The sequence below is a fragment of the Ischnura elegans genome, chromosome 9, assembly GCF_921293095.1.
Source record: "Ischnura elegans chromosome 9, ioIscEleg1.1, whole genome shotgun sequence".
NCBI classification, from domain to species: domain Eukaryota; kingdom Metazoa; phylum Arthropoda; class Insecta; order Odonata; family Coenagrionidae; genus Ischnura; species Ischnura elegans.
Window position 1 is genome coordinate 95,834,359 of NC_060254.1, and position 27,672 is coordinate 95,862,030.

The following is a 27,672-nucleotide window of genomic DNA, read 5'->3' on the forward strand; positions in this document are numbered from 1 at the left end:
GGGAAAATACCAAAAATCTGTGTTTGGAATACAAGATACCATCAGGTCGTATATTTGGAATACCAAATGCAAATTACATATGTATTTCAAATACGTACTATTAAAATACTTGAATTTGAAATACTGCCCAGCCCTGGCTATCTCCTACCAAACGAAAGTTCACGCACACTTACCTCCCCTCCTTATATACATCCATCTCCACGTCCCCCCCCCCTCTCACCCCACCCCTCCTCCCCCACCTCCACACATCTCTGACCGCCCCTACTATCTCTCCTCTCTCTCTCTCCTCCAGTTCACTTCAGTGAGGCATGGGCTTTGGTTATGAGCTGACGCGACTACCACTTCTATCTCAATCCCCCCTTACGGTCTCTCCACAAACAACCAGCCCAACTCCTCATCCTTCTACCTCCAAACCCAACTGCTCCTTCCACTGCATGAGCAAGTACAGGGACACCCCATTCGATTCACCCCAACGCAAACCTCCCGTCTTCAGTTCCTTCCCGACTCTTTAATCCGCACCGGAGCGGTGGGCTGAGTCAGTTTCGTTTCGTTCCGGCCAGGTCTCTGTGTCTGAACACATGCCGCGCTGCTGCTGTCGGCCTCCCTCCTGTGTTATTGCAGTTCTCCGTGGTCAACTCGGATGCGATCATGCATCTCCAAGTGCCCAGGATTGAGCCGCCAGCTCGGAGAGGCTCGTAAAGGAAGTCATCGTTAAAACAGTGCGGCCGGCTACCGTGCGCAACTGCAGAAGGACCTTTTTTTCATGTGGCAACAGACTTGAAACCACCCTCCTGCGTGTATTGGCCGTCTTAGGGAGAGGAAATCGTGGTGTTTTGGATGTAGCGCGCCAATGCCATCTTACACCACCGCTGGTTGTGTCGTGTGCTACGTCGATAGATAGATGAACAGCAAGACTCTCTTCGTACCTCTCTTGTTTTCTCTTTCCTTTGTTATCGAGCTGTTGAGGACTTAGGAGACGGGTCGTGTGGTAGGTAGATGAACAGCAAAGACTCACTACGTACTTCAGCTGTTTCTTTATTTTCCTTTGCGATCCTCTTTGAGGACTTTGGGGACGGGTCGTAGTGTACACATCGTCGAAGAAGTGCGGAGATTTGGAGAACGCAAGAAAAAAGGGTTTTCTTTCTCGGGCTCCTTCGACTCCGGTAGCCGTAAATTTTTCTCTCCGCAAGAGCCGGCACCCGCGAGAGACATTGTGCGGTCGGATGGAGTGAGAGGGAAAAAGAATCGAAGACTTTCAGCTCGCAAATCTCGGCGCGAGGCAGCCCCTTCACTCGGGGAGAGCTGGTTGAGGTCGTATCGTTCATTTCCCAGGTCGGAAAAGGTTTTGTGTTTTCCCCGTACTGGTGTGAGTGCAAGCGAGGGAGTTTGTCTCGCTCGTTCCAAACGTCTGTGAGCTCGTGTGTGCTGCCGTTGCTTGGTAAAAACAAAAGGCCATCGTACTTCCTCCCCCCCAAGTTTTCACTCCTCTTCCTGCTCATCTCCGGCGTCCTTGCTGCATCTTCCGTGCCATCTTCTCCTCCTCCTCCCGAGTTTGTGTGTATTTCTTGTCCGGGAGAGCCATGGAGCCACGGATCGTGTTCCTGCAACCCAAGATTGGAATGGCTGCTGCGGCCCTCTCCGGACTGGTGGTCACAGGTAACGACGACGTCGAAAAAGCGAAACACTCGCTGTCACGATCGCGCACGCAATCACGAACGCATTGCAATCCCTTTCGTCCATAAACGTCCTCCAACGCGACGATGGGGGGCGTGCTTGTTCTTGAACTTGGCGCGGAAAGATGTGGCCATGCGTTTGTGTCATTATTACGTTGGAGATTGTCGCTGGGTAAACATGACGCTGGCTGTGAATGATATGGCTAGTTTTTTTCTGAATGATGAGACCATAGAAATTCAAGCTTTATATATAGAATAAGTGGAAATAAATAGTTCCACACACATAGTAGTTAGTTCATGGTAATTCTCAGTTTTCTCTCGTCAAATATGTTTCGTGACTTAAAGTGAGGAATTGGACTGCCGCCAACCGGTTAGGCGTCGGATATTCTTTCAGTTTCGTGTTGTTTTCAGTGGGACCTTCTAATTGGTGACTCTCTTGATTTCTCGTTCGTGCTCTACCGCGAATGAAGGGAGTATTTATTTTATGAATATCCATATGATACATTATAGCGGGCGCTGAAATTATATTTCAGTCATTGCGGCCGTTAATTTATTCAATTTTCGATGGAGTTTGAAATTTTTCCCGTAATTAATGAAGTGTCATACGCTCAATTTCATTTATCGACCATTAATAATTATTTTTAATTTTTCTGCGTTGATATAAATCGATGGGAAGCTGTCAAATGTAAATTCAACGGTTGCAATGGGTGTTAATTTTTCTAAAAAGATTTATTTCAGTTGCGTATCATTTGGTTACTTTGTTGCGTCCTATATACTTATTTCGGAAGAATTTCTCCTGTATTTGTAGCAGCTAGCCAATAGTTCAGTTAGTTATGCGATGACTGTCTCATGTTTGAACGTGTTCCAATATCCTATTCATTTCCTCCTTTCGCTTCCCAACTGACTAGTTGAATGTTCATGCAAGTTTTTTGTTTGCTCGATCACTCATCATTTACCGTTGTTTATAAGAAAACGTTATGCCGACATGATGTCAACAATGGTGCCTTGAGGTGCGCATGTGAATTTTAATTAATTGTAATTGAAAACCAGTGCGCGATCGCTTGTAGAATGGAGGATTTTACGCAAAGATTGTACAACCTTTTTCTCTCATCATTAAAATGTCGTAGTCAACGCCAATTCAAACGCCAGTCTTGGCTAAACGTGAGTCGGCCTTTGTTTGTAGCTCTTCCCACAGGCGTTGCGGACGTAATCCCTTGCAACAGAGAGTCACTACGAAGCCCAAACAATCACCTCCCCCCCTCCGCTGCCAAAAACCAACGCAACACTCCGTCCTCTAAGTGGTTGGATACCACTTACAATGAGTTGGATCGGGTAGACGGCGGCGCCTAAAAATCCGCTTTTAATGCAGTTGAATTTTACATAGCCTGAGAGGGATTATTACTTGCGGACAAAATGAAAACATTGTTGTCAACATTAAACGCATTGTATAAATTTCCTTATAGTTAATTGATGCACATTGTTGAAAGCTGAAACAGAAGATATACCTGAAACAAACGTTTTTATCGATTTCTCCCTGCATTATTTCGCAGAATTTACCCTGTGGGCATTCATAAAGATCATGTAAATGTGCCAATAGTTTATTCCGCTCGACTCGTGTTTGAAATGGCTAGACTTAATGTTTTCATTTTTCCTGATGGTCGTTTTTTTCCTCGCAAAATTGAATTCAAAATCCTTTACATTTCAACGCTGTCATCCCTTAATTATAAAGTTTGTAGGTACAAGTTCTAACTAAAAGACCATTTCTTTTTCTGTATTTTAACTTCTTTCCCAGTACTCTTCAATTCCATTACTATATGTCTCTTTGTTTTCCTACAAAGGAAGACGTAGAGCTCTTTTCTCGAAAGGTCGTCTGCAATCTCCCTCTAACGATTGATGTCGAAAGCCGTTTCGCTGGAGCTTGCAACTAGGAAATGAGGCAGTGACTATCGACATTTTTGTTAATTCCACATTGATTTGTTTCCCATTAGTAATTAGTATTCCTAGTAGGAATATCAGAGGCTTTGTATGAAATTTCTCACTATTGATGTCATATATCTTTTGTATTTAGGCAACTTCTGTTTACCCCTTACAATGAGTTGGATCGTGTGTACGACGCCGGAAAATCCGCTTTAGTAGATTTGACTTTTACATAGTCTGAGAGAGATTATTACTTGCTGGCAATGTATAAAAAAATTGCCAGCATTAAACGCAGATACACCACGAAATAAATTTCGAAATATATTTTCAATTTGAAGTTGGCGTAAAAATACTTGAATTGATTTCGTTAAAGTGTAATCCTGTGATATAATTGCTGAATGTTATTTTTGCATCAAGTCTCGCAAGTCGAGTGGAAGTATCCAATACGGCTTTACTGCGGTTATCATGGCAACCACGACGCCGCTCTTGTTAGATGTGGACGTCGTAATGCGAGCAAAAACTGAGCCACTCCCACAAGTCGTGCGAACTAACTTTGCCCAAGCATTCCGGTCGGTAAACTCCTTTTTCTCTCCCTCACCCCCACCCTCACTCACCCCCATCTATTTATATAATAAGCCTCATTTCCCCGAAGGAGGTGGTCTGGGGGACGGGTGGGAAAAATCCATGAGGGCTAAGGCGGTGTGAGGGGGGAAGGCCTTTTCCACGGAGAGAGAGAGGTCGGGAAAAGTTGCACACCACGCGACGTGCATGATCTCAAGTCGGACGGAAAGCATTTCGTGCCGTGGTACTGTGGCATCCATGATCCAACCCCCCCCCCTCCTCCTCCTCCGAACGGAATTCCCGAATCCTTTCGCTCCGACGATTTTCCCATCGACCTATCGAATTACCAATCAGTGCCCCAAGAGACGGGATTCTTCGCCTCTTCTCTTTCGGGAGATTTCGCGTTTTTTGCCCGCTTTCCGCGACCCCGCCCTCTTTATTCTGCATCCAGCAAGGCATCACCTTTCACCCATCTCTCTCCGCTCAGGGACTGCACTCGACAGCGCCGCTCTGCGGAGAATTCTACGAGATGAGGCTTGAAAATGAAAAGGAGACTTCGTTGATTTCCACTAATTAATTTTGTCCGTACGACATGTTTCGAACCATAGAGGTCATTATCTAGTACCTCTATGATTCGAAACATGTCGTACGGACAAAATTAATTAGTGGAAATCAACGAAGTCTCCTTTTCATTTTAGAGTATTAACTTCCACATAGTTGATCCTAATACAATTGAACGGAGATGAGACTTGGTTCTCGGCAGCATCGTCGTAACATATTTATTCTGGGCATCTTTTGGCTGGGTGAGATTTAAGAGGTTTATTAATTGAAGCCTTGTTCAGTTAACTTTCGGAGATTTCTAATAACTAGAGTTGAAATGGGAAAACTTTGTCGATCAGATAATTTAATTTTAAATTAGGCCAAGTATAACAAGGCTGAGTAATAAATTCATTTCGAATTTCCACGCGAATCAAGTCAAACTGAAGATTTTTTTTCCTTACCGAATCAAAACTTTATGGTAAAGTTTGACCAGGTATAAAGCATGAAACCTCAAGAGCTACTTTTAAGATGTTTTCTAGTGTGTCATTGCTGTGGTACGCATGAAATATTTTTTTTTAATATCAAGGCAGACATTCGTAACGGGAAATAGCTTTCTTTTTGTTGGAAATTTCATTTCTTCCGGAATTGAAGAAACTCGGACAGGGTGGTAAATAATTATAATTTCCAATTCAGTTCATATTTATAGGGAAGACTGCCCAAGCATCTGGATCTGATTGATTTATTTTGCCTGGACTGGGCGGAAGTCTCGTTTTTAACCTTCTCTTTAGCCGTAATATAGCTACTTTACCACTTCGTTCGGGCAATTGTGACCTGATTTTGTAAGCTTTGAGTAGTGTATCATTGGGTTAAAGGAGCTACGTGTGGGAAAAAAACACGGAAAATTCCAGAAATTTAAGTTTAGAAACTCAGTATCCGTCGAATCATCGATGTGCAGTGAAAGCATTTTCTCCCCCGCGGGGTTCGTCTGCGGTTGTGTTGTGGTCACCGTATAGTTATTTCCTCCGATAAGGCAGCGAGTGAGAGACCAAGTTATTATTTGCGCTTACGCCCATAGCTCGTGGGAAAGCGTGCTTGCATGTGTGCATCGTATAATGCGAGTCTATCAAGTGGACGCTTTTCCAGTTTATCCACTTTCAGAGAATCCGAGGCATAATGAAGCGATTGTTCTGCTGATGGGCGGTCGAATTTCCCCCGAGGATTTGGGCATCGTTTTCCCTTTGCGTGGTAAGACTCGACGTTTCCGGAATCCCTGACGTGCTCCCCTGCTTCCTACGTTCTCAGGCTTAATTCAGTTTTTGAAGGACAAAGCTTTTGATAACAGTGACGCTAATTGTCTCGAGTCGGAATGAGGTGACCTTGGGAGCTCAGTGGAGTTCGATCTTTGACTTTGCCACCCTAATGATGTAATTAAATAAAATTTTAGTAGGTATGATAAGGTATGAAAATTGCTCTTTAATTTTCTCATTCAAAAGTTACAGTTTTGATTGTCGTTTTTACAATGTAACAGTATGATTATGACATCCCAGTAATGGCATTAAATAACAATGTCTGTCGGTGTGAGAATTGCTCTTATTTCTTCATTCGAAAGTAACACTTTTAATTTTGGTTTTAATCATGTAAAGGCCTGGTTACACTGTCAAATCAATCCTCTGCCTAAAGTACAAAATTATGTTGTTTTTTTCCTCAAAGAATGGAATTTTATTTTTCTTCCAACGGAAAGAAAAGACGATCGATGAAAATAATTCGTGTACGCTGATAGCGGGAGACGTTGCCACTAAGTACACGAAATTACCTATTTTAGTGCATACTAAATTCGCGGTACAAGACCGCTTGATACCCAGAACTACTTTTTCGACTGCGAATAGGAGTTACTCTTCGTTCATTACCATAAGTGACACTCAAACCTATCTAATCTTTTGAACTTGTCAAACGCGTTATTCCTCCATGCTTAATAGGGCTGGTGAGCCAGGATGAAATCAGATCGGTGGATTTTCTCCCAAATTTTGGTATCCAACTCGAAAAGAGCACGTATCTTAGTTCAATTCTCCTGGAACGGAAGGGGGAAAAAACAGTCTGCGGCTAATTTTCGTGATCAGTCATTTTTTTTTCATTTCCAGAAGGGTAAGAAACAAGTTTGGACGTTGCTTTCCGCACCATTGTGCATTTTGTCCTTCGGCTTTTGTCTTTCCGCGTTTGCATTTTTTTGTTTGCATCCTCTAACCGGAAGGGAGCGAAAGAAATTGATCAGGTCGAGTTTATCGCGCGTTTCCTCTGGATCGCATTTCGGGAACTCGCAAATTGGAAAAATTTCGCGAATCCATCTGGTGTGTCAGGAACAGTTGAAAATTTGAGGAAAATATGGACACTGTAAGTAATACTTGTAAATTTTTTTGATATTTCGTAAATAATTACTATAAATTACCAAAATATTGGCAAGAGAAAGGAGGAGGAGGAGTAAATTTCATAAAACAAATAAACAAATGTAATAAATCCATACACATTGCAAGCAATCGAGACCTGTTAAGCGTAAGTGATGCATGCTCTTTTTACATTCATGTATTGTATCGAGTGTTAAAACTTTTTTCATATCACCGATGAAATTTCAAAATTATCGTCAAGTATGGAAATTTAAAATTTTTTGGTATGAGGTTGGGACTACATTTAATTTCAAAAGTTTTTAAGTCTCGAAAAATCTTGACAAAGTCTGATGGGCATACCCAAAAAGTTGGTGGACTCTTTAGGTTTCTGACTTGGCGAAAGTCCTCATTTGGCAGTGACTGCGAGCCCTCCTTTTCGAAACATTAGCGGTTAGCAGTGCCTTTACACCCGTCGGAGCCGAACGGAGATGATGGCAGCATTAGACGAGGCGAAACGGGTCCCCCTGGAGGCCTGAGCCGTAAAGTTGATGAGGACGATTAAATCAGCCGCGTTTCGGGAACCCCTCCTCGGCCGCGCAAAGAATGTGTCCAACTAAAGCGGAGAAATCGTTGCATTAGCTTAATGGTCGGCGGAGATGGAGTGGTCGAGGAATATTTTCCCCGTTGACTTGGCACACTCCCCTCAAAAATCGTGGCGTTTGATTAAATTCTTCCCCCGTCTTTCGTATTGTAAATTTTCGTCGAGGTAATCGACCGTTTTGGAACAATTGTGCCTGGGATGAGCCTGAAAGAGGCCCCCCGCAATTTTTTTGTGTTGAAGAAAGGTAAATTGACGCTGGTAAGGAATATTTTTTGTGACAAGTATACTTTCCTTACTTGTGACAAGTATACTTATATCCGTTAAGTTCTCGAATACTGTATATGCTGAGGGAAATTGAAATGATACCATATGTTGATTCAGTGTCTTGAATGATAGGTATTGACACATGAAACATAAGAGGCATAAAACGAGATGACGTTAAAAATAGAGGTAAAGAAAAAAAACTCAATGATACTACAACTTGACGGATAAGCTTGGAAGTGTTATGCGTTTTGGGACGCTATTAAAAATGGCGTTGTATAGAAATGGAAAAATTGATGCTCACCGTGTTTGTAACGTATGAACAATAAGAATAATTCGTTTCTGCTACTAAAAATTCGAGCGTAAAGTTATGCCTCGAAAGCTCTTCGTTTGCAAAACCAGTCTTTCTGATTGATTTTCATCTCATATAGACTATATGGGATAATTAATTGTTTACGACATCAAAGCTTTGACTTTTTTAGGTTATATTTTTTCCTGTGCTCTTTCGCTGCCTATTAATATTCTTGTACATTTGTGACCCCTCTAACCTTAGTATATAATCCTCGTATTTGATAGAAGTTTTTTGGCGTAGCAAACGAGAATTTGATGTTTTCTTGCACATCTGTGCTTATTGGTAAGTCTTAATAGCTGTCTCCCTTCTGTAATTATCATAAAGGTTTTCTGTAGGCACAGGTGACCACAGTTATGGATATCCCTTCAAATTACATTGCCTGATCAGTTTTCTCATAATCAATTCAGAGCTGTTTACTCACAACCAGTGAATAACTACCCAAAAGTGGTCGTTGAAGTAGATTGAAGAATTCTCTTTATGTACGCATAAATATCCAACCTTACCGTCAAATTTGTTAGTGACTACCCTATAAACATCATCATCATCATCTTCAAGTCAACAATCCTAAGATTGGTTTGACGCTATTCACCATTCCACTCTTCAATCTGCTAGCCTTTTTCATAGCGACGTATTTCTTCTATTTTTACATCATCAATGATCTATCCCACGTAACTCATCCCACTTACCGAGGTGAGGAATATTAATGAACCTTTCCTTTCTGAGAATAGAACCTCAAAGTGGCCCTTGAATGCGCGAGAGAAAGAGAGATGAGAGTAAAAAAATACGTACATCCGTTAAGTTTTCGATTCGGCCGAGTGCTCTTAGTGCGGAAGAAAGCCAGCCCGTGGAATGATGAGAGGCATTCCCTCTGTAATCCCTTCGACCGCATTCGGTTTTAATGCATTCATTTATACTTACTACATCCCGCCCCCATCAAATTCCTGGGCCATTTAGAGAAAGGAAGCGCATACCTATCATTCTACATCTAGACTACCCCGCAAGTCGCATAAAAAGGCGTGTGGTGGGGTGTGTTCGGACACCAGGCGTCTACATATAAAAAGCAAATGATCAAGCAAAATCACGACTAGCATTTATTAAAATTCTTTATGGTTCGAGGAAAAAACGAATTCTCATACCTATATGTCCGGCAGAATATTTCTCTTAATTTATCGCTTCTGTCGGACCTGGAAATATGTTTAGTGGAACTCTAATATTATGTTCTCCGTGTCGCCCTTAAATATATCTTTTCTCAATTGTTCAAGCAAACTAAGCCTAGCGCGCTGCCTCCGAGTCTCCCGCGGCTCCCAACATAAATCGGTTAACATCTGGATAACGATCTTTGTACACCCGTCTCAATTTTTGGCGGACCGCGCAGCCTTCCTTCGTATTTTATTCAGTTCACGATTAAGTATTTCAGCACCAGATCCCATACGCTCACTGTATATTCAAGGTGTGGTCGGGCGAGTGCGATATATCACCTTTCTTTTACTTTTTCATTCAAAAATCTTCCCACAATATGCTTGACGAACCCAAACTTCTCCAGGACTCTGCTAAAAATATTCCTAATATGTATTCCCACGATAGGTTTGATCTAATCGTAACTCCCAGGTTAACTTCACTTTGTTTGTTGCCTTTATGTTAATACCGTCCACAGCATAAATATGGCGATAGTTGGACGAACTCCGCAGGAAAGCCACCGACATGCATTTGCTTACACTAAGTTCGAGTACCCACTCTTGGCTCCACAAATAAACGTTGTTTAAATCCGATGATAGAATTTTATAGTCAGAGAGATCACTAATTTCGCGACAGATGACAGGGTAGTCATCAAATAAACGTAATTTACTGTTGATTTGGGAGAAAATCATTTATGCATGTAATGGAAAAAGGGGGGCGATTACGCTTCCTTGTGGAACACCTGATATCACTTTAACTACATTAGAGCTAATTCCGTGGTGGTAGTTGGTGTAGTGGTACTATGGTGATAGTTGAACGAACTCAGCAAGAAATGCACCGACTTGCATCTGCTCAGATTGTTGGAATCCCCATTGAGTTCTGAAGGGTTGTCTTAGGAATTATATTCGTTCACACCCACTGGTTTCCTGGGTGTTTCAACACACATTCTCTCTAGAGGGGAAGTCTCCTTCTATCCCAGTTCTTGGTTCCCACACCCGTCCTCCCTCTTAGACAACAACCTCCCATGCAATGAATTCCTCTCGTTTCTTCTCGTCCTACAGAACCAAGCCACTGGCCTCGAATAGAGCCACCTTGCCTCGTTGGTGACAGGCCTCTTTCTATGGTTTGAATCTTTTGGATAGAATCAAATCTTCCTCCCGACCAGTCCAATTTGGGGACGGTTTCCTTCAGAAAAATCCTCTGATAACATTTAAAATTACAGTGATAGAATTACATACAAATGATGAAAATTAATAAACACGTATTCAAGCGTTAAAAAAATACTTATACCACAGTTGAAATATCTGTAGTAATTTGTTTTTTGTTGTTATGTTACATTGTTATTATATTTATCGCCCTACGTCTTTAGAAATTGTCCGCCATTTAATAACATAAAGGTGAAGAAGGCTTAGTCATTGTATTTTTTATATCAGGTGCGTTAATTTTCATAAACACTTATCTTACTTATCGTGGAATATGATGGCATTTGTTCCAAACAAGTATTATCTATCTCAAGAAAACATTAAATACGACCAGTCTTTGAGAGAGGTCACTATAAAACTTAAGCTATCGTTTTAATATTTTCAAGGTAGGTATATACGGTAAACCGCAATTTTTATCTTTATCTCAACTATTAAATTTTCCTCTTTGAAAATACGTTGGCTATGATTTAAAAAAATTTCAATCTCAAAATTTTCAAAATTAAAGCACGAGTTAAAAACAAGAAATTTGTCACAAAAAACCGATTGAGCAAAAGTGATGTCTCCTCTTAAGTTAAATTACACCTAGGGGGAAATTTTGCTATTTTCTGCATAGGTAGATAACTCCTTTGATATTTTTACTCACTGTGTCAACCCTCGCACTCCCTAGGAGTGTAATCACATAAATTTTACTCTGAAAGTAAGTAGTACTTAGTTAACATCTTCTGGTCGTGTTATTTTATTACCGATGTGTCAAATATAGAAGATATTTCGAACCTCCCGAATATTAATAAAATTCAAAGATTCAAGCTTGATGCAGTGGGATTTTTCCAAATCGAAGAAAAATACTTGCAATTTTCGACGATTATAAAATTTATTACGTCCTAGGTTACAATATTACTACATCATCTTCTTCACCTTGAAGATGATTTTAGTAGCAACGGAATCTAGGACGAAATAAATTTGATAATCGTGAGAAATTGTAGTAATTTCCATTTGGATTATTTCTCCTAACCTGATTATTTCCCAGGATATCATCACCGCCAAATTTTCTCTCCTTCATTTTTTCCTTAATTATTCTGCTCTGGATTTCGTGAAGCAAAGGCTTTCAACGGTGAATACTGTTTGTCTCACTGTAAGGTATTTTCTACTCCTTCAAGGCGACGTATGAACCATCTTGTCGAGTATAGTCTGACCTCGAGACAACTTTGAAAAGCCGGTTCGTGTGGGAAGGAAATGCCTTTGGAGCTCGCGGGCGAGGTCTACATCGGGTGGAGTTTTCATACTTTGCAATCACAAGCCGTCGTTCAACGCTGCAAATGAAGTCATTTGTGGTTCTATCACGTAGTTTGCTGCATAAAGAGGGTTGTCAGATGAGACACATTAACAGCGGGGACAACGCTGGGACTTGTTTAAAAATTATTTTATTTCTGATAGTTTGCATGGACCTTTAAATCTCTTTTTGGTTGAAGCTTTCTCGGACCATTTATTACCTTTAAAGCTCGCTAATTACACCGAGTAGGGTAATTTCTATCGCGTGAGTGTGATGTTATTACTGGTATTGGATTGACAGAAATGGTTGTGAAGTCGCTCCACGAAGGTATATTTAAAGGGCCCCATCCTTTTTAAGTGCCTGCCAATTACCAGAAAATGCAAAATACTCCACGTATGGGTTCAGTCGCCGCCATAACGCTTCCCAAATGGACACCTCTTGACATCGTATATGACAGCACCACCTTTGTTTATTGCACTAGATCGCATCCTTAGCTACAAGATGTAGCACCTCGTCTCTTGACTGTTTGTGTGTGTAGTGCCTTTATACATCGCAGTAAATGGCTTTTGCAGTAAATGTCATGCATGCATTAGTATTTTACAAAGAGTAAAGGTGAAAAAATTGTACAATAAGGGAACTAATTTTCTGCACTTACCATGGGTATAGAAACTTATTCAATTCAATGTTTTCCTGAATGGATTCCATCTTTTATCGTGATCGCACAAATGGTTTCTTATCATTAATTGTACTACTCTTGCTTTCATGCCGAAAACATTTCCTCTTGCTCTGCGTGAGTGAATGTGTAGACCGATTTTCATTTTTTAAGTGTTAAAATCGGTAACTGTTTTTTAAATACTTCTATATTTGTTGAAGTCTAACCGCCGGAGCCTACTACAGTGGTCTTCTTAGGGATCGGAAAGCAATTGTAAAATAATGCTTCTCATCTCATGTTTGCCTTTCTCGTCAATATATCATGGTGTTACCCAGATGTTAAGCGAATTAGGCAGGGAGCCACTGGAGACTCGAAGGCTGCGCGCTAGGCTTGAACAATTGAGAATGGATATCTTTAGGAGCGACACAGAGAATATAATATTAGAGCCGCACTATATTTCCAGGTCCGACAGAAGCGATAAATTAAGAGAGATGTTTTACCGAACGCATAGATATGGGAATTCGTTTATCCCCCGAACCATTAAGGACTTTAATAAATGCTTGTCGTAATTTCCTTGGGGCACTTAATTTTTATGTGTGAATGGCTGGTGTCCTAACACCCCCTGCCATACGCCTTTTAGACAGCCGTCCCTATTACAAGATGTGCAACAAGCTAAAATTTTGACGGGCACTATATCTTATATATCCAACCTTCAAAGAGGTGGAAAAAAATGAAAAGGAAAACAAAGAAAGAGCCCGGAGATAAAATTGTGCTCATTTTTCGGGTTTAATCCCGTTTTGAGAGAAGAAAAAAAGATGCGAATTGTTACTCTCACGCCGTGTTCTGTCTTGTTTCCCACCACCTCCGTGCCTCCTTCGAGAGCTAGGTGGCAGGTCGAGAGCTCCACTCGTCAAGTCTCCGTTCGTTTCGCGAATACCGTAATGCACCCAGGGAACGAGGGAGATCACGGCGTGAATACATATATATATACATATATATCCGTGCCTGCGCGTGCTTCGGGATGCGTGACACGCTCTCAAGGACGGCCATCCGTGCCTCCTTACCCACACCCAAGCCCTACCTCCCCGCTAAAAAAAACTCCGCAAACCGAGACTTTTCTCCAGAGCCAGGGCTTACCCTCATTTCTTCTACTTACTTATCTCTCCTCCCCGCTCTTGTGTACCGTTCTTACGACGCCGCCGTAAAAGTCGGATAAGGAAATCGAGCTTCGAAGTTTCGTAATTGTTTTCGTCGCGAAGGTTTCATCACGCTCCTCCTCTTCGTCTCGCGCTGCCTTCCTTCAAGACATCGACGGTGCATGGATTAGCGGAGGTACACACATTTCTGAATGGCGTGCCTTCGTGTTTATGTCGAGAGCTTGTAAGGCTGTGTAGTAATTTCGATTGTGGTCCAGTGTTATCAAGGATTTGCATGTGGTTGTTGATGAAGATGCTGCTTCTATATCCACTGCAGTTTTGTGCACTTTTGTTGACACTATGTACCGCTGTAGGTGCACTGTATAACGCCAAATCGAGATCCATAAATAACAAGGCTGGTTTTAAAATAGGAAATTGGATAGGATTGAACGTGATTGCAGAATATAGATAGTTTTAGGTGCACTGAGTATTGCCAATTCGAGATCTATAACGAAGCAGGCTCGTTATAGAATGGGATGTTGCTTCTATGTCCACTGCAATGTTGTACACTGTTATAGAAAATTGATGCTGTTATTATTTTGAGAACAAAAACTTTTACAATGGACTGCCTTAAAGTATTTTAGTATAATTAATATGCTGCTGAATTCTCTCGGAAAAAATAGCTGCATCAGTGAAATTATTCATTTTTGAATTTGTTCTAATGAGAATGAATATTTTAACTTTGTGATTTCACATAAAAACTTTGTTTTATTCTATTTTAATTTTTGTTATCATCTTGGCATTTCTCATTCTATCTACATGGTTCTTTGGAGGACCCATGGTCATGCTGCTCAAACATGCAGAAACTGCCTGCCTCCTTGGCACTTCTTAGGTGATCGTCGCCCAAGAATTTCAAAGTTCGAACTCCTCTATGACTCCCTGATGTCGTCATCCTGAACTCCGCAATAATGCTCTCTAAGTGCGATTCGTCCGTGTTTCCCGTTGCTGTTCGTTGTCTGCATGTTTTATGAGGAGCTCACGACCGAAAGCGCTGTTGTTTTGAATTTGACGCCACTAGGCGAGGAAAGGTTATCTTAGGTCTGTGAGTGTTATAGTCGATGCTGTGCTTAATGTTCTCTCAGTTATTGTCTGTTTATGCTTTAAAATAGACGGATTATTATGCTCAGACTATTTTATATCTACCAGCTGATCATGAGATAAACAAGAAATGTGCATGCTGGGGGTTTTATGATATAAGACATGTGAGATGGTAAATAAGTGAATGCGGAATGTTGACCTTTTAAAATTCGTATCCACAGTTGTATTATACATACGATCCTTTAATCAGTAACCTATTTAAATAACACCGCTTACGTTTACTTTTCAAATATAATGCTGCACTGAATGACAATGTTTTAGATGGTGAATAATCGTTGTACTTTCCATATTTTAATTACCGACCCCCTTTCCCAGATACACCTATGGGTATATTTGAGCTTTGAGATCATAAAAATAATTTTCCATTGTAATTTATGTAAAATATTATATAAGTTAGCTTTAGAACTTGGTTATTAATTTTCATTTTCACTCAAAATATTTCGAGTCCGTGCTAATTGATATCCCGGCCTTGAGCTTGTGCGATTCTGGTTTTTATTGGAACAAAGTTTTTGAGCATTTTACTTTACTCCGATGTAATTAAGTGGGTAGAAGGTATGTTTTATTCTCATTTCAAAAGTTGATTTTCTGTTTTGTTTCCCATGAACCATTATCGTGAAGATAGTTCAAAGAAGAATTACTACTTATCGTGCTCAGATTCGGTATATTAACCTAGATATTGCTGCTTTTGCTGGAGCTTGGGTACATTTATGTGCAATTACAATGAAATTGGCTATCATTAGCTTTATTTCCGGTGAATGGGCACTTCTGCTCTCCTAATCACGCTGCTGGACTGCCTGAGAGATCAGTTGAAACCCCCAGAGGAAATATGCCCTCTCAAACATTTTTTTACCGTCTTCAGGCCCGTCTGGGGAAATATCTTTCAGCCGGATGCAACTTTTTCGTCGACTGCCTTTTGGTCGGCAGGTGTGACAAGTCGGGAAGCCGTCAAGGACGCTGTTTTGTAAACGTCTGCTTCCCCTTACAGGAGTTCTTAAGAGGCCGCCTGACTGTTTTTTTCCTGACTAAGTACTTGATTGAAACGTAGGGAATCTTCTTAATTCATTCAGGGTAGGTACACATTCAGGACCAGTTTAAGCAGTAAGCAAAATACGCTGCCGCATAGGGCACCATGCAAAAGGCGGCACTTAGTCCAATGTTCATTATTAATCAAACAAGGGGATTAAAACGATTTTAATTTCTCCTGGTGAATAATATTAATATAAGAAACCTAAGAGGTAGTAGGGATTCTCTCGGGATATGGGTTTCCACTTTACGATGTATCCTTACTTATACAATAATTTTATGGAGTAAATCAACCGTCAACCTTTCATCTCCTTTACTTAATTCTTCTCGGGTTATCAGCCAGATTAATTCCTTCGTATAAGCCGAAATTTCGCAGTGTGAAATTGGACTTCCAAAGAGTAACACGACCTTGAAGATGGGAGACAAGTCGTCTCTCGAAACGTCGGCTTATACAAAAGAATTAACCTGGCTGAGAACCCGAAATAAGTACTAATTAAGTAAAGGAGATTTTTGAATGAGTCTTTAGGAGAAGAAATGAATTCATGAATAAAAAGTATAGGATGCCATATCAAAAAGATATACCGCTGTTCATATCTTTGTAAATGATAAAGCTACAAGGAAGGCAATCATGCTGATTAATGTCCCCTTGACGGATAATGAACATTTGCTTTACACATTCTTGAATTTTCATCTGGACAAAAAGTTATTTCGGGTGGTCAAGATAAATAGGACACCCTGTATAGCCTCTAAGGTTATTTCGTCTTCTTGCCAAGATTTTCATGAGGCTTCCCTCCTACTCTTCTTAGGACTTCCTCGTTACTTAATCCGTCGATACATTTGATCCTCATCATTCTTCTGTTGCACTACATTTGGAAGGCCTCGACCCTTGATTTCTCCGTACACTGTGTGCCCAGCAAATTTAAAGGTGATAGCGTGAATTGAAGATAAGTAAATCTGCAGCGGAAAGAATAGACACAGCCGGCACTATGAAAGATCTCTTCCGGTCTGCCTGCCTTTGGGTCCATGGCAGTGCCTCGTGCTATGGGTTTCGGAGGCTGTGAAATGTGGTCCTCGTCACAAATTTGTTTGTTGTTAGCTTGATCTATTCTTGGTTCCCAGTGAGGGAGTACCCCTTCTAAACGCCACCGCTTCTATTATAGTTCCCACCCGCATCGTCACCCTATTACATGTCGGTCAGCCCTTCCCGTCATCCCCTCTGCGGGCTGGGCTCCCATCAGCCACTTAACCCCCTTAATGCCCCCCCTCTCTTCCCTTCTTAATTTTTCTCATTCAATGTGCTCACCATCCCTTTCTCTCTCTCTCTCTCCAACTTGCCCAGGGACTCCCTCTGATACTCTCGGTCGCATGGACTGTTCTGTGAACGCGGTTGGACTGGTACTCCTAGCTGGGCATGGGCAACAATGAAGGCCCGTTCACAAACTTGATATAACTTTACGAAATTTCTCGACTCACCGAAGGCGTGTTTAATGCTTTTCCGGTTAACCATGTTCATTTGTTAAGCATTTTTAAACTCGAGAAATTGTTCACCAGGAAGTTGACTTTATCGTTCATTAATAAGTGTCGTATTAAATGCGCATTTATCAGTGCTGTGTGCAGTGTGTTGTTTTTGTTAGCAGAAACTTGTAAATTAACAATGTGAACCTGAATCAGGACAATTGTTCATGACAATTTATGAAAGCAATATAAATGTAGGCAATGAAAAAGTAAAAAAAAATTTTTTTTTTACTTTTTCCACATTAAACATTTTGATTTATAAACCATTTAAAAACCAGGAGAAGGAAATACCTAAGTTTGAATTGAACATAGCGTTTAATTGAAAATATCTCCGTGTTGTACTTTATATTTTCTGGAATTTCCCCAAATAATTGTGATCACGTACAGTGTGAATGTAATTAGTCTTCACATGTACCTACCTACTCAATGTTTAATTTAAAAACTATGTGCGTGAGAACAATCTTTGCAACCGTTATTTTTCGGTTACCTTGATGATTATCATTAAGAGTAACACTTATCCACTCGTCAAAAAATGTGAAACATATAATTTTCGTTTGCGCAAGTCAAATTTTAAAAATCTGCACAATCCTTTCCTTTAAATATTTTTTTGCGGTAACCTGTTTTAAAGTTATTATTTTACCTCCAATAGTCATCATGTTTCAAAAAATATATAATTTACCGTTTACTCTCCAAATGCTAGGAGATTAAACTTCTATTTATTGGAGAAGGATGTGAAAAAGTCATACATGTCGAAAGTAATGACCTTTAATCGCTTCCCTCTCTGAATAATCTCTAAATATTTACTGGGTTCTTGATTTCCTAACGTATTTCTCTTACGTAACGAACTGCTCTGTACGCATACCTCTTTAGTACCTGCCGGATATGGCAGCCCACTGAACGCCATCCTTTTGCAGCCCAATGAATCAACCGAATTTGAATTATTATCCCGTCGACACTCAATAAGGAAGCGACCGTGATTGCTGAAGTAAATGGATGATGCAGGTGCGTAAATGGGCATTGCAGTTTGCGAACTTACGTATATATTCTGGTTTTACCAGAGTTCATCCATTAAGTTTGTGTCTATACACTGTAAAATTAATGGTTATAAGAGGAAATTATTTGCATCTAAAAGATAGGTAGCAGAGTAGCCTTCCTGCAACTAATTTTTTTCCAATGTTATCACTTAGTGTATCATTAATACGCTTAATGTATGCTCTTAGCCATTATTTCATTCTTCGTTGTTCTACATACGCTCAATGAGAGTGTGGTTAATCTCAAAATGCGTGAGAATTTGTGAAATATCAAAATATTTCTAACATTTATACGGATTTTCATACTTTTAGCTCTCACTCCGAGGATTTGCAATGAGGATGTCCGAGAACTTTAGTCGGAATTTAAACAAGGGACACTTTGATCAGTAGCCAAGAGCTCTATCTACTAGACTAGGCTTTCGGGGTGTTATGTAGATGTAGATGAATCATAATTAGAGATACGTGAATATCGCACTTTCATTTTTATTTTATCGCACTTTCAACAACAGTTTATCGCATTTTGTAGCGTCTGTTTTTTTATTTTCATAATGAGGTTGATGACGATAAAATTTAGTGACACACAGTTATATGACAAAATACAGAATATTTTAAATAATTATGTTGTAGAACAATAATAAATTAAGGAATTAGACATATAGTGGCGGAGGTGTAGCTTGCAGGCGCCCACTTGCAATTCGCGGCCACGTTTCGCCCCTATGCCGTCGAAAAGGCAATTTTGCGTAAAAATATCATAAAAGTCCAGTCATCGCATCTATATCGCATTTATCGCATTTGCGATTTTCACGCATCTCTAATCATAATATATTATTCATTCATTCTCTGTAAACACAATTCTCCAAACTTAAATTGATAAGGCTGCAAAATTAATGAGTCTTTAGTCGAAAACTGAAGTAAAAGTGGCGCACTTTAGTTTGATTCTTGCCCCACTGCCCACTTGCCACCATCAGTGAGATTCGAGACCTCTTCGGCCACACGAGTCTTTATTCCCCATCTGTTCGCCCCGCCTCACCCTCCTCCGCTGCTTATTCTCTTTAATCCTAGTCTCTCTCTCATCCTGCTTCCTCCCCTCCTCCCATTTCTAAGACCACCCCTTCCCATCAACCCCTGCGACTCCCAACCGAGGCGTCACTCGACACTGAAGCGGTGGCATGCAGAGGCCGTTCCACTGCCTCCAGTGCCTTGGCGTGACTGCGCCCCATACCAGTCCCCGCCACGACGGCAAACGCCGTGGGTGTTTGTGCGTGCTTGCGTGGTGGGTACTAGTTTGCCGAGTGAGGGTTGATTACGCGGCTGGACCATTTTTCTCCATCTGGACCGCAGAATCCCTAGAGAGGTTTTCCACGTTTTCATTTTACTGTGGGCTGTTAGTGTAGCAATTCTCTCTATGCTTAAACAGGGAAATTACGTAGCACAGCGTTGCCAATTAAGTCCCAATCCTTAGTAAAAAAAACTTTAAACTTTTAAGGTACATACGAAAGTAGTAACTCTAGGAATCTCCCAATTATCCAATGTACTGCTTAAAAGGTTTAAATTTTTATTTGCATTAATTTTGCGTATATTTTATGAACCTCTAACTTTCCTCAAGGCTACTATGCACACATCTGGCAACACTGTTATACGTTAGGAATTTTGCGTTGAAAAGTTGGAAGAGACTGTTGAGTAGTGATAAGGTATGACCTGATAAGGATAACTTGGGGAAAGGATTTTTAGCCTCCATTTCAGAGCATCTATTGCACACAGCTCTGAAGCAAAGATGTATCTCTTGCAGGGAAATGAAATCCTTTTTCTACGTTCCGCACGGAAAATTTATCAACACTGAATATGGTTTTGATACGGTTATATAATTATCAAGTTGTAGGTGTAAAATTATCGAAGCCATGGCCATGGCGTTTGTTAATATTCAGTATAGAACGTTAAAACGGAATTTTTTAAACAATATACATCGAATTAAAACTGGAAACCTTAAACAGTTCTCATCTCTAATTCTTCTCCTTCGATTGAAGCTCAGAACGTTTCGCAACAAAGTCTGTTTTTTTTGTTTTCATGACTCTTCCACGAGTGATTAATTTTTTTCCACTTTTTCCCACACGATTCCTGCTTGGCCCTTTCGAATGGGTTTCCCCGAAGTCCGTCTGCTCCTATTTCTTCCCGAGCAACCTGCCCTTTCGCTCTGGAACCTCAGTAATGAAAACGAAAGTGTCTTTTACTCTTTTTTTCTGCCAAGCGGTGCGTAAAAATGGTCCCGAGCGAGGCTCTTGCAGGTGGCGGGCGAGGAAGCTGAGCGCAAAACGATCTCTGCCCCTTATCTTCCGACGCACCTTTCTCTCTTGGAGCAGGAAAACGGATCGCCGAGTGACCTTGCCATGATTACTGCGATTTTTTTTTAACTCTCGGCGTTTAGGTAATCGTGTGACCGGAGCACGAGCGTGTCTACACGATGTATGGCGTGCCTCTCTCAAGCAGGCGCTTAGCTTTTCATTGGCGTGCATTCACTTTTGAAAATGTCGGAATGCTCTTGGTCAGTTATGGGGTTGCATGTTTAGCGGTTGCGAGCGTAGTAGGTAACAATTTGGTTTCCGAACACAAGATTAAAATTATGTTTGTAGACTAGATAAAATTATTTTATCGAATACCTATTTTCCCAACTAACTCATTTGTAAGGCTTCCGGGCGCTCCTCCGCGTAGCGTTGTTTAAACAGCAACACTAGACACTAGTCGTTGAACAAAATTACGCGGAGGAACTCCCAATAGCCGTTAATGATGAGGAGAAATGCTTCGGAAACCTCAGATCCAATTCCATTTTAACTGCTTAATTTAAAAATTCCATTTTAAGGCTTGTGAAGAATAATAATGACACGAAGTGATTGAATTGCAATGCTTTCCATATTTTCCATATCATACTTGGTGCCACTAGTACTCTTCGCAAACTTTTGCTATGGAATTTTCGAATTATGTAGTTAGATGGGGAAATAGATATTGGATAAAATAATCCCTTCTACTCCCACATACTCTTTCTTATTCAGAGACAACGAAGTGGCTGAAATAGTATAATAAAATACGTATCCACTCAGTACGGGAATGGGGGAATTGAGTTTGAGTCAAGCATGATTTATCTCTGTTCATTTTCTCTGTGCGTAATCATCGATTCTCTTTTATTTTGGAATGACTCCTTTGCTCTTCCACTTTCCGATAGCCCTTGTTATAATTACGCCCCCAAACTTCCTGTCCGCGATGATTACAGCGGGAATGGCATTGAAAAGGCGGCCGATTTTCCATTCCGTCGGGTCATTTGTTTTTCACATTCAAGGTCGGAAGTGTTTGAAGGAAAAAATGTGTGTGTGGAGAGTGTTTAGTAGGTTGATGGAAGGAAAGTGTGTCATGCTTGGCGGTCCAGCGCCTCGAGTGTGGAAAATCGAACGTATATTCCAAACATGGAGCGAGTGTGCCACTAACGACTCCTCATCGTCTTCTATGCTGGGAATTTGCTTAGCTTTGCGGCGTTCCTCAGAGTGAATTGCTAAACTGTGAAAATTTTCCGGTGTGGTCGAGTGGTCTTATCTTCGGTCTCGTTAGGGTAGTCCTACTTCCAATAGGGTGGTTTCCTTCATCAAAGAAAACGAAATGTATTGATTTCTATTCGTTATCCACCATTAGGGTTTTCATAATACCCATATTATTTGATTTTAGAAATTCCAGTTTAAATGAATAGCAATGGTCAATTTAACCTCATTTGAAAAAGGCCACATTGGCGCCCATGCGATTCCTCTCCAGGTGACGTCACAGGGACCTAGTTTCTACACGAGAGGATAGGAGTTTTACAACGTTTGAGATTACCAAGGTATGCATGAGTCACAGAGCTCAGGGAAACATCTCTTAATAATCACTTATTAAAATTGTGTAAGGCCGGAAAGTTTCCTTTGTTTGATAAGGTAGTAATAATCCATATTTAAGCCAAGCGCTACCTGCTATCAGGGTACTCTGCTACCTGCTAGCAGCCTGCGTCGTATCAGCACTCAAGCCTCGCCTCAAGGTCGCCTCACAGGGCGGCAGCGGGAACCAGAAATGCGTCACACGGACTTTTCCCATCATTCCTTCTTAGCCGTCGCGTTTTCGCGCGCTTGAAAATTTTCACTTTTCGTTTAATTGCGAAAAATAGATATCGTTATTCGAAACCCAAGAGCGTGGAATGCGTACTCCAGGAGTAATAATCTTTCGATTTAGGCAATAAAAAATAATAGGAAACCACCCTATTGTTTCTCAAGGATGACTTGTCTGCCTTGTGTTTTATGTCTCCTTTTCCCCGCGATGATTTGATATTATGAATATTCGTTGTCCCTGTTCTTTGCTCCGGCGAGGTTTTATCCGGTAGTTTTTTTTAATTGATTGTTGTCCGTGGTAGTTCCGTATGGTGGTAGTGACTGATACATTTAATTCGCCATTGTAGAAAATTTGGGGAAAAATTGTTTCCCATCAAAATTCTTGTAATGAAAAGCCAAAGAGCGTCTGAAAGAGAAACATTTAATAAACGAAAAGCGCCTGACTGAACTTCGAGAGTGTAAGTTACAATAGAATAGAGCACTTCAAGTATTTAGTCTTCAACATCCAAGGCTTAAATTTCCCTAGATATTGAAGCTCTGTTTCATTTCCTCTCATTTTGAGATGAAATACTCACCCAATCTTTATTCTGTACGTTGATTTGAGTTAAACCGATGTTTTTCTTTACTTATACTGGACATCATAGGCAGACATGATAGTAAAATTTGATAAAAGAACTAGTGCATAGCAATGGATGAATTCCTTTTCCATTGGAATCATTCTATTACTATATTGAGAGGGACTTTTCTCCATGCTTGCGGGAATGTTCCGGCTCCATCGGAATGCTGCGGTAAATATTCTTCTTGTTTGTCTCCACATCTCAATTCGAGAAAAGGTCACGCGGAAGTGGTTTCAAACCTTATTGCCACACTTTAGGAAATTCGAATTTCAAAAATGCTGAAAATAAGTGCGATGTTTATCTGCCCTGGAGCTAGAGAGTTTTCTCTCTGATTTTAGGCCTCGAGGCCAATATGCCTACACTATTTGTGAAAACATCTGGATACCCCGAAACTATAGCAATGGAATTTCCCGTCTCGCGGCTTTCTCAATCAGACCATGAACTCACCCCATTTTTTTCATTGTTTGATTAATGGATACCATCAAAAGGGAAATCACCCATGGCCAATAACTTGCGAAATTGAATTGAGCGGTCAGTTCCCTTATGTGTTGCCTTATAATGAAATGAATAACTCCGTATTTATAGAGAAATGTTGACACTAGACTCACAATGGTCAAGCAACATCTCGTCAGTAAATGTTAATGAATTTTATTGCTTTAATGTTTGTAAAAAAATCAGTTTTTTTTTTTAACTTTTCCCCAAGAGAACTTAAGAATGAATTACGCATATTTTATATTTTCCATGATAGATAAGTTGAAAAGTATATGGTGAATATATGTAAAAAATAAATGTAATGTAAATGTTTGTAAAAAGATTTCACCTTTTTATAACTTTTTCGTAATGGAACTTAATTATGAATTAGGCATTTTTATTTTTTGCATAAGAGATAAGTTGAATACTATTTGTTGAATATATTTATACATTTATGTCGAAAGCTTCGTCTTTAGGTGCGATTGAAATAGAACCAATTCGTCCAATTTCATTAAATAAAAACTTTAATGGATGATTGAAAAATGTGATCCAACCATAATATTCTCGAGTGATGAGTTATACTTATACCTTTAGCTTAATTAAACAGGTTAAAACAAGATGTTGCAGTATGAGCAAAAGAACTTTAGAAGCCAAATATTTGCCGTGGAAGCTTGGCGCCACAATTTGTAAATGACTTATCAGATTTTGTTTTAAGGAAGATTACCAATTTTAGTACAAAATTGAAACGTATAAAATTGAAAAGGGCGCTGTATCCGTGGTTTATACTTTTACCTCGGTTCAATCATTTCACAATGTATATGCAGCAAAAATTTACGAAAGCACAAAAAATGTGATGATAGGGTCGTAGAAAACAGGGGTTTAAATGCGTTCATTCCTCTTAAATGCACAGAGAAGTAATTTAATTGTTAAATTATCGTTGTTATTGTTCAAGTGACCATCATCTAATGCAGGGGTCTTCAATCTTTTTTAATGCAGGGGCCAAAAATCAATTTTACATCGTCCTCAGGGCCACGAAACTTTTCCACCACATCAATGAAATCAAAAAAAACATATAATGTCAATGTACAATAATTTTATTGACTAAAAAGTTCAATAAATCAATGCATTTTTTGACATTGTTTATTTGTTGACGAGTGTGTCGATATGTATTTTCTATTGTGTCGTGCGATACAATATTATCTTTAATCTGTGAGGGCCGCAAGAAATTAGCCGGCGGGCCGTGGGTTGAAGACCCTTGATCTAATGGTATGAAAGTTGATTTCGCTCTTTCATTGTTCTATTTCGTCGAATTTTATAATACCCGATTGGAAGAAGTTTACGGTGGAGCATTAATTCAACTTGTTCAGTTAACCCTTCATATTTGCTCAGCGGAAGATGCGATGATGTTTCATAGTTCATCATGTACAGTCTGGCGCTTCAACCCGTTTGTTGGGACATGAAGGTGATAGCGCTTTTCCTTAGAGATCGAGCCCCAATGACCGCATAATATTCACGCCGTAAGAGAAAGCACTTTGCAGAGCGCGAGCTTGAATGTGCTTAACGATCTCTTCCGCATGCTTAACCGAACCTTCTCTCCACCCTCCGATGTCGAAGATTCGACCCTAAATCCGCGTTCACAGCACCATAACTTGGTTCATTATGACCCTAAACTATAGGTTAAATATCCATTAATCCCAACTTAAGTCACACATCGATCATGAAATAAATTTTGATAGACTTCGCATAAATCTGCATACTACCCCGCAAGTCACCTTAATGGGCGTGTTATGACACAAATTGTCAGCAAATATAAAGGACTTGTACGAAACGAAGTTCCGCCTAGCATTTATTAGAGTGCTTTATTGCTCGGGAGAATGACGAATTCCCAGACCTATCCGTTCGGCAAAATATCTCTCTAAATTTATCGCCTCTATCGCACATGTAAATATAATGATATTCTAATAGGTTATTCTCCGTTCTACTCTAAAAGATATCTATTCTCAATGGCTCAAGAAATCTGAGCCCTTTCTAAGTCTAAGTACCTTTGCGCCTTCATTCAATGTAATTGTGTATTGAAATTCACTGTAATCTGTCTTACTATTGGCTATAATTAAAATAAATCGAACCTTTTCTCATATAATGACAATTCCAAGTCAAAGTATGCCACCCAAAGTTGTTGTGAAACAGAAAGCGCTTATTAAAAGTATTCAAATCTACAGTAACGTAAAGTTAAGTCAAGCTAAGTAGCGGTGAACGAGTTTTAATGAAGGTTTGGGGGGTCACGCTTGGCATAAAAGTCGTCTCACAAAGAAACCCATGGATTTAATCACTATACCGAATGGTAAGTGATTGATAGAGATCAAAAACGAGTATTTTTTGCTGTACTGTCTGAATTTCCTGCCCACTTTTGAATGATCCCTTTGTCTAAACCATATTTTCTGAATCGGTGGCATTAATAAAACCAATTTACATCCATCCGGTTAGTCTAGCGTAAAAAGTTCTTTTTTATTAGTGAAGTATCAAGAGGATTCTTTCTTTCACATTTCACCCTTCGAAGTCGACCGTTATTTGGTGCAAAGATGCTAACCAATTCCACTGCATGCTGTGTATCTTACTTTTAGTTCTATTAAACTTATTTCCACAGTATCAGTGAAAAGAAACTTTTGGTTTGTAAAAAAATTGATTTTGTTTTGATTTTTCTATATTAATCGTACAGGGTTTCTTGACAGCACCATTTCATGCAATTTTGATGCTGCTTTTAATATTATGGAATTATCATTTTTGTGCTGGACTTATCGCTTAAAATATACGATGAATGACTAACTTAAAGTGATGCGGAATTTTAGGCCACCACGTCTTTTCGAACATGATTTATAGCTTTCGTATTTTACAAATTTAATTACAGGCAGAAGGGATGAGAAGTGCATGATTCTCGTTGAAAAGTTATTGTTCGCTTTAAAGCATCACAATGTAGTACCCGACAATGAGTCTAGATAATTATCTGTGTGACAACGATTCGAACTATTTTAAGTGATATTGAAATAAATGAAATTCCACAAATAATACGATTCCACTCTTCGGATTTCTACTAGTTGAATTTCAGTAGAATTACACTTTAATGAAACGGCTAAATCGAGCCTCATGATTTCATCTTTGTATGAAGAAAGCAACGCAAACTCCAAAAAGGCATTGGGTGAGGAATGATGCGGTTTTTGACGTTCTGGCATAATTTTTTGAGTCAATCCTCGGCGTCTGCTTCGCGGCGTAGAGCGATAAAAAAAACGGGAAAGAACCGCCGGGGGTAACTGACCGAATTTGAAGAAGAAAGGTGTCTGTGGAAGTAGAAATGGCGCCGTGGTATGGGAGGAAATGGAGAGACATTGGGAAGGGGAAGGAAGGGATGGGTTGTCATGGAGATGGAAGACGGCTGAGGAAGGAAATGATAATGCTTTGGCAAACTTTTTTTTTGTGTACACAGTAGAGCTTCAAGCTTAAGAGTATTGGTAAACGATTTTTTTCATATTCATTAGTAAATACATTCTTCAAAATAGTGAGAGCTAAAATATACTGTATTTCTCGAAATTCGATCATACCTTTACATGGGCGTACCAAGAATCAAGCTGTGGTGATTCAAGTTGTAACTCTTTTTGCATAGAAAAGGTTGATGAAACCAAATTTTTTAGTAATTTATGACAGAAATGTATTGGTTTTTATAATTACTTTCTAGAAAATATAAGAATTTTTATTTTAATTCCATGTCTTATACTAATATCATTTTTCTTCAAAAGGAAATTTTTTTTAATAACTTTTGTTTCGAACTAAATATATTTTTGCTTCTAAGGGGGGGCAGTTGCCCTGGCCACAGGGTTTTTTAACCCCCGCTGGGTACGCCCATGTACATTTATTTTCATAACATAACATTCATAAATCGAAACATGGAGTAATGATATACTTATTTTGAAAGTAATAAGCTCACTATTGCTTTATGAATGGTGGTATGGCACTTGGAGGTGGCGACCG

At 39.9% G+C, this 27,672-nt stretch overlaps 1 protein-coding gene across 2 annotated transcripts in view; it reads left to right on the plus strand.

The window, feature by feature from the left end:
* Positions 1–315: 315 nt before the first annotated feature.
* LOC124164863 (serine/arginine repetitive matrix protein 2-like) overlaps positions 316–27,672 on the plus strand; it is a 300,271-nt gene continuing 272,914 nt past the window's right edge. For both annotated transcript variants that reach the window (XM_046542072.1, XM_046542073.1), the window contains exon 1: positions 316–1,656. In XM_046542072.1, coding sequence (XP_046398028.1) covers positions 1,581–1,656 — 76 coding nt within the window. In that variant the 5' untranslated portion in view covers positions 316–1,580. The remainder of the gene's footprint in view (positions 1,657–27,672) is intronic.